Source organism: Contarinia nasturtii, unplaced genomic scaffold (assembly GCF_009176525.2).
Source record: "Contarinia nasturtii isolate CC-2019 unplaced genomic scaffold, AAFC_CNas_1.1 Cnas_scaffold_5335, whole genome shotgun sequence".
Lineage (NCBI taxonomy): Eukaryota > Metazoa > Arthropoda > Insecta > Diptera > Cecidomyiidae > Contarinia > Contarinia nasturtii.
Genome location: NW_022202609.1, coordinates 1 through 7,577, shown reverse-complemented (window position 1 = coordinate 7,577; position 7,577 = coordinate 1). Strand labels below are relative to the sequence as shown.

General features: G+C 33.9%; 2 protein-coding genes across 5 annotated transcripts; both read left to right on the top strand.

Moving 5' to 3' along the window:
• Positions 1–257: 257 nt before the first annotated feature.
• LOC116351373 (zinc finger protein 723-like) lies at positions 258–1,713 on the top strand. Its single transcript, XM_031783471.1, has 3 exons — positions 258–403; positions 672–838; positions 903–1,713. The coding sequence occupies exons 2-3, from the start codon at positions 672–674 to the stop codon at positions 1,540–1,542; spliced, it is 807 nt and encodes a 268-aa protein (XP_031639331.1). The 5' UTR covers positions 258–403; the 3' UTR covers positions 1,543–1,713.
• A 302-nt stretch (positions 1,714–2,015) lies between these two features.
• On the top strand, positions 2,016–7,571 carry LOC116351372 (cullin-1-like). Of its 4 annotated transcripts, none has more exons than XM_031783467.1 (11): positions 2,016–2,308; positions 3,275–3,359; positions 3,430–3,515; positions 3,596–3,755; positions 4,906–5,517; positions 5,679–5,837; positions 5,926–6,651; positions 6,755–6,836; positions 6,917–7,043; positions 7,116–7,335; positions 7,419–7,571. In XM_031783467.1, exons 2-11 carry the CDS (start codon positions 3,315–3,317, stop codon positions 7,497–7,499), a joined length of 2,298 nt encoding a protein of 765 aa, XP_031639327.1. In that variant the 5' UTR covers positions 2,016–2,308; positions 3,275–3,314; the 3' UTR covers positions 7,500–7,571. The 4 variants fall into 4 exon arrangements, with proteins under 4 accessions (XP_031639327.1, XP_031639330.1, XP_031639328.1 ...); XM_031783470.1 differs by having other exon boundaries at positions 3,282–3,359; positions 7,419–7,533; XM_031783468.1 differs by lacking the exon at positions 2,016–2,308 and adding an exon at positions 2,453–2,472 and having other exon boundaries at positions 7,419–7,533.
• The last annotated feature ends 6 nt before the right edge of the window (positions 7,572–7,577 follow it).

The window sequence follows — 7,577 nt, the reverse complement described above, 5'->3', positions numbered from 1 at the left end:
TTTTGAAATAAATAAATATTAAAAAATAATTTAGAAAAAAAGTTACATCTCTTTTTATTTCTTAATCAATTTCTTTTGAATTTCGAAAAAAAAGTAATTTTGGCAGTAGCGACAAAATTTCGCTGCAAAGCGATTTGAATGTGGCGACAATTAACATTTGACAGCACAGAGTACACACTGCCACTAAAATTACTTACTCATTGCCTTGCACAAAGCACGTTATCGTTTATTGATTTTGTTCATTCTGCGCACTATCAAACTAAACAATATTTGATCATAAAATAAATCGGACTCAGACGCAAAAATACTTGGATCCTTACATTTTATCGAACAAACGCTTAAATTCGATTGAAATTTATAGATTTTTTTGAAGGAAAATTACATTAACTGTGATTTAATTAAGGTAAGAATAGCATAAGCTTATTGAGAAGCAAACATAACCAACAAATCACCCAAATATTGTGTCATATTTCACTAACAAAACAAAGAGCTAAGAAAAGTCCTCAAGATTGGAAATGAGAAAAAATATTAGAAAAAATATTGTTTCTTCTCAATTTCGATTTTCTTATGGTTCTAATAGGAATGGAAGGGTTAACAGATGATCTAATGATGTCATCTGATGCAGCAGCATACAGTCAATGGAATTTATGTTTCTTATATTTTAAATATAGATGGAAATGCCAACAATGGACTGGAGGGATGAGATGTTCAAAATGCTAGTGGCTTTTGAACGTCAGGCCATCCATTCGTTGGGAAACATAAAATTGGCATTAAATCTCAGTGGCAAGTCAATCAATGCCAATTTCAAGCAGTACTTCTTACAGGTCTCTAATGCTCGGTATGTATAAGTCGCTCGTGCTCCTTTCTCTTGAATTAACACGAATTTGCATGAATTTTCGCAGGCTAGAAGAAGCTTACAAACACTTTGAAATCAACTCGCAGATTGAGGAAGAACCCAATGTTCGAAATATGTTCGGAGCATCAAGCTTCAATTGGAATGAAAATGGAAGTCAAATGGAAACCAAAGAATCCATTCGGAAGATCGATTACATTGAAATCGATGACTCAAGCGACGAAGAGCACACCAACATATCACCAAAAATGCTGGAACCTACTTCAGTTGAATCAATTCGCAATTTTACAATGCAGCGACCTACAACTGCTACTATTACGGATGGTGAATCGGAACAATTGAAGTTGAAGAAACGGTATAATTGCCAACTTTGTGAATATTCCAGCGAAAAAAGATGGAATTTAAATACACACATGCGTACTCATACTGGTGAAAAACCGTATCGATGTGATATTTGCCACAAAGAATTCGCAAGAGCGGACATATTAAAGAGGCACAAGGTAACTCACATCATACAAATCCCGTTCCATTGCCGAGGCTGTTTCAGTGGATTTTCGCAGAAGGCCGAAAAAGATGCCCACGAGAAAGTGTGCAAAATGCGTCGATATGAATGCCATATCTGCAAGAAGTATGTCAGTGTCCATAAAAATAAGTTGAAACAGCATATACGTGTGCACAACAAAATTTAGTCTGAAAGTACATTTGGACACCATCCACAACCGAATCAACTCATAAACTCAATCGTTCAAGACAGTTTCTTTTATAAATTAAGTCCACTGAATTGGTACCACAATTTGTAAAACAAAATTTTAATAATTATCTCTTTGACAATTTCATGATATTCGAATAAATTGAAAATTATACGACTCAAACGCGATTTGTTTATTTTTTAAACATTTCCTTAGTCACAGATTATTTTTCTCAATGCAAAAGGGTATGTTTGCAGTAATTTGACACATTTTATTGACGACAGCAACAACGATACAAACGTCGTAGTGTGACGGTCTTACTCATATACACTCACAGCAAATATTTAGGCAAAAGTCAATTGGACATGTAATGGTGTCTTTGTATGTGAACGCTTAGGTAAATTTGCAGTATAAGTGTCACTTGTTGTACTTGACTGTCAACACAGTCTTTCATTATCTCTTTAGACATTGACACGACTGCACATATAAAAAAACAGTTCATTCGTTCTTTTACCACAGGCCTTCGACGAAAAAAAAAACATTTTAAACATCGTGAAAAAATTTGTATTGCTTTCATCATTATTGAACCGTAATTTGTGTTTGGTGGCGTAATTCGTATAATACTGTTTATTTGAAGTGCTGTCAAAGAGTTGTGTTTTGAAAATAGTGAAAGAAAAGCAACAAACGTATCAATTGCAATTAGTTTGCATTCGATTGAAAGGTCAGAAATTATTTGAAGGAAGAAGAAGAAAAACAGAACATCAAAGTAAGTCATTCAAATTTGTTATGAATGAGTATTAGTTTGTCGTAGAAAAGCGTATTTATTTATTTTTTCTCAATTTAAAGTCAAAAATAAAATAAAAGACATGGAAAAAAGTCACAAAGAATAATCATCACGTATTTTAGCTTCAATTTCACGAATTAATTGTGGTGAGTTTTGTGTGTTGCTGTCATACAGCTGCATAACAGCTGTTTATATGTGTTGATTGGACTAGCCTAAAAAAAAGTTTTTTTTTTTGTATCTAAGTGTGAAATATTTGGGAAAATAAGGCATTTTTATATCATCCAACAGTTAATTTGAGATATGGAAGATTTTTCGGTAACCAATTTTCGATAATCAATTTTTCCATCGTGAAAATATGTAGTGGAGGATTTTTGGCGCGAGAATTTGACGTTTTGCGATACAAGTAATAAGTTTTGACATAGTTTTCAAACAAACATCAACAAAAAATTAAATTTATGCCGGTATTATATCGTAATGACGTAAAACTCAAAAAAACTTGTCACAAAAAAAAAATATTCAGAAATTTTAATTAAAAACCCTATAAAATATCCGATCAGGTAGTCTTAATTTGCATTGCCACCTTTAGACCACAGGAAAATAACAGAACAAATGCATTAACAACGCCTCCTTGCGCATAAATTCAAACAAGAAGACCATAGGATTAATTAATGTTAATAAGTTGTTCATTTGTCACCATCTCTAATGTTCAGAACAAAAAGATATAAATTTACATCTTTTGGCGCTTCGAAGTAATTATTGTGATTACATTCAACAAGTAAACATCGTCTACTTCAGCTAATATTTACCACAAACCACATATTTAAAGTTAAACGTTGATTTTCGAGTGACTTCGCCAGTTTCCACAGTTTTTAAAGAGAAAAATAGATAAATTGGCCATGATAGTGTTGTTCCATTTATTATCATTCTATAATAGATTATTTTTTTTAGTTTACAGTCGAAAAAGAAATCATTTGTCCGTTTTGAAAACATGGCTGCCGATATAGCTCGCGCCAGAGCCGCGGAACTGGATAAAGTAAGTGTGACTAAGCCGTACTCAATTGAGAAGTTTTAATATTTATTATTTTCTTCTTTTTTTTCAATAGATATGGGGCAAGTTAAAGGCGGGTATTACGCAAATTTTCAATCGAGAGCCCAGTCTAACCATGGCTCAGTATATGGACTTATATACGTTAGTTTGAATTCATTTTAATTAAGACATTCGAACATTTTCAACAAATATTTAACTCGTATTTTTGAAATTCATTGCAGGCTCGTGTATAACTACAGTACCACCGACATCAAGCACAACAGAAATAACACAAAGTCATTAAAAGACATAAAAATAAATGGCCATGCAGCGATGCTTGGTAACGAACTTTATAATCGGCTAAATGATTTTCTTGAGAAATATCTGACCAAGGTGATGAAGGTGTGTATTTCGGCAATCAATTTCATTTCCAAAAATGGCAATTTAAAGTAATTATTTTACTTTTCCGCACACATAGTGTAAGGTGAAAAGTATTGTAATCGGTCAAAATTTTGAAAACTTCAGAAACATGTTTTCTGGACGTTTCTGAGGTCAGCGAACCCGAATCAGGCCGTTTTGAGCATGGTTTATGTTAATCTGTACGTCGTACGTACACGTTTTTTTTACACAAAAAAATAACATTCTGAAAGTTTGAAGAGATTTCAATCAAAATTAGGGGTACCTCCCATATAAAATTTTCAATTTTTGGCTCAAAAACGAATATTTTGCATGGGAGGTACTCTTAATTTTGGTTAAAATTTCTCCAAACCTTCCGAATGTTATTTTTTTGTGAGTTATGAAAAGTGTTTCAAAAATAATTTCTATGGCAAAATTAACGTCAGACATATTTTTTAATACAGTTTCCTTGTAAAAGTCACAAAAAAATTGAATTTTTGTATGGGAGCCATGCCTGTATGATACTTTAATGACGTGAAACTTTGCACAGACTATTTTTTACACAAAATAATAACATTCTGAAAGTTTGAAGAGATTTCGATCAAAGTTAGGGGTACCTTCCATACAAAATTTTAAATTTTTGGCTCAAAAACGAATATTTTGTATGGGAGGTACCCTTAATTTTGGTTGAAATTTCTCCAAACCCTACGAATGTTATTTTTTTGTGAAAAAATAACCTGTGCAAAGTTTCACACCATTAATATAGCATACAGACATGGCTCCCATACAAAGATCCAAATTTTTTGTGACTTTAGTTATGGAAAGTGTTTCAAAAATAATTTTTATGGCAAAATTAACGTCAGACATATTTTTTATAGTATTTTGTTAGAAAATAGAATACTTTCAAATGTCGTACAAATGGGTTCATCATGAAAGTGTGAAAAATCTTTTCTCGGGTACTTCTGCTATTAAATTAAAAAATATTTCGTTGCCAAAGTTGAAACCTATTTTTTGGTCTCGAACTTTACGCCGCTTGAAAGACTTGAAGAATCGAGCAAATATTATTTTGAACTTTCTTAATAAAATACGCAACTACCACAGTGCGGAAAAGTTCGTCTTACTCCCGTAAGACTTTTTATTTTGTTTTCGTTTTCAGAGTGCCTATAATTTAGAGGAAGAAGAAAGGGCGTTGGCATTTTTCACCACAAAATGGGTTGAATTTCGTTTTTCCAGTCGTGTACTGAATGGTGTTTGCGGTTACGTTAATCGTCAATGGGTGCGTCGCGAATGTGAGGAAGGCCGAAAAGACATTTTCGAAGTGTATCAGGTGGCATTGAATATATGGCAGAAACGTCTCTTCAAAAATTTTCACAAAAAAGTTACAAATGCCGTACTTAAACTGATCGAACGTGAACGTAATGGTGAAACGATTGATTCCCGTCTCATATCCGGTGCAATCAGTTGCTATGTTGAATTGGGAGTAGATGAAGATTACCCGATGGGACCCAAACAAGTTTTGGATATTTACAAGAAGAGCTTTGAAAGTTTATTTTTACAGGACACCGAACATTTTTATGCAGCTGAAAGTATTGAATTCCTTAGACAAAACTCAGTTACCGAGTATATGAAACGCGTTGAACAACGTTTGAACGAAGAAGCAAAACGTGTCCAAGTTTATTTGCACGAAAACACACTCACCAGGTTACGTATGACTTGCGAACATGTTCTCATCGAAAAACACATGGATATCTTACGTACTGAGTTTCAGGTAAGTCACAACATTTTTTTAAAAATAATTTATGCAGAGCTGTTGCTGGCACCAAAGAACTCGGAGCTGTTCCATAATTTTTCAAGACCTCTTTGGTCCCTATAACAGCTCTGCTCGGCTTATATGACTTTATCTAACACTTGTTCATTCTCAATCCACAGAATCTACTGAACTTGAACAAAAATACTGACTTAGCTCGTATGTACTCGCTGGTGTCTCGCGTCAGCGATGGATTGAACGAACTCAAAGATGCATTGAAAGAATACATCCAAAAACAAGGTCTGGAAGTGATTGCCCAGTGTGCTGAAGCTGCTATAAATGTATGTTGACCAAATTTATAATCAAATCAAATCACAAAATCGAAAGTTTATAATTTAAACCGAAAATAAACCATTTTGTTCTTTACAGGATCCAAAAGTATATGTACAAACCATACTTGGTGTTCATAAAAAGTACAATGCTCTCGTATCGGTATCTTTCCAAAATGAAACCGGATTTGTGACTGCTCTTGACAAGGCATGTGAAAAATTCATAAATTCAAATGCGGTAACAACGGCCGGCAAAAGTTCAAGCAAAAGCCCGGAACTATTGGCAAGATACTGTGATTTATTGTTGAAAAAATCGAGTAAGAATCCTGAAGAAGCCGAACTTGAAGACACACTCAATCAGATCATGGTTGTATTTAAATATATTGAGGACAAAGATGTATTCCAAAAGTTTTACAGCAAAATGTTGGCAAAACGTTTGGTGAATCACACATCGGCTTCAGACGATGCCGAAGCATCGATGATTTCAAAAATGAAACAGGCCTGCGGTTATGAATACACAGTCAAATTACAACGAATGTTCCAAGACATTGGCATTTCCAAGGATCTTAATGAAAAATTTAAAACGAAACTCAAATCGGACGGCGTGCCAAGTGAAATCGATTTTAGCATTCAAGTGCTGTCAAGTGGCTCATGGCCATTTACTCAAGGAATAAATTTTTCGCTGCCATCCGAGCTTGAAAGATCAGTTCAAGATTTCAATATATTTTATGTCGATCTTCATTCGGGTCGCAAACTTCACTGGCTGTATAATATAAGCAAAGGTGAAATTGTCTCAAATTGCTTCAGAAATCGATACACATTACAGGTAAGATTGATGAGCAAGTAAAAAAACAGTATTTAAATACCTTTTCCACACTGGGTGTGCTAATACTTCTTACTAAATATATATTTTTCGATTTTAATCACAGGCAAGTACCTTTCAAATGGCGGTGTTGCTGCAGTTTAACGAACAAACCAGCCTAACGGTACAACAACTCGGCGAAAATACTGGTAAGCTGCGATTTTAAACATTTTTATTTGGTGTCATGTTCGTGTGGCTAACTAATTTGTTTCTGTATTCATTATTTCAGGTATTGCTCAAGAATATTTGATCCAAGTCTTGCAAATTCTCTTAAAAGCAAAATTGCTTACATGCTCAGATGATGAAAACAGCTTGAACGTTGCATCAGTCATTCACCTATATTTGGCATACAAAAAGTGAGTTATCTCGATTCTATTTCATAATATTGATAATATCTGGCTAACTGAATTTTGTTTTTTTTTTAATAGTAAAAAATTACGCGTCAACATAAACATGCCGCTTAAAGCCGAACAGAAGATCGAACAGGAGGCCACGCATAAGCACATCGAAGAAGATCGAAAAATTTTGATACAGGCAGCTATTGTGCGTATTATGAAAATGCGTAAAGTGCTCAATCATCAAAACTTGGTCGGTGAGGTGCTCACACAACTTGCATCACGATTCAAGCCCAAAATTCCTGTCATCAAGGTACATATCAAGCATTTAAGATGATTTTTTTAATATGACTTTTTGATTTAACTCTAACTAATGTATTTTGTTTGTTTTCACAGAAATGTATCGACATTCTCATCGAAAAGGAATACTTGGAACGAAAAGAAGACCAAAAGGACACCTACACCTATTTGGCATAATTTTACACAAACTTTCAACTAAAAGTAGTCGAAAAGTTCATTTAGGCATCATTCATACCAGAAACACTCCATGAATTC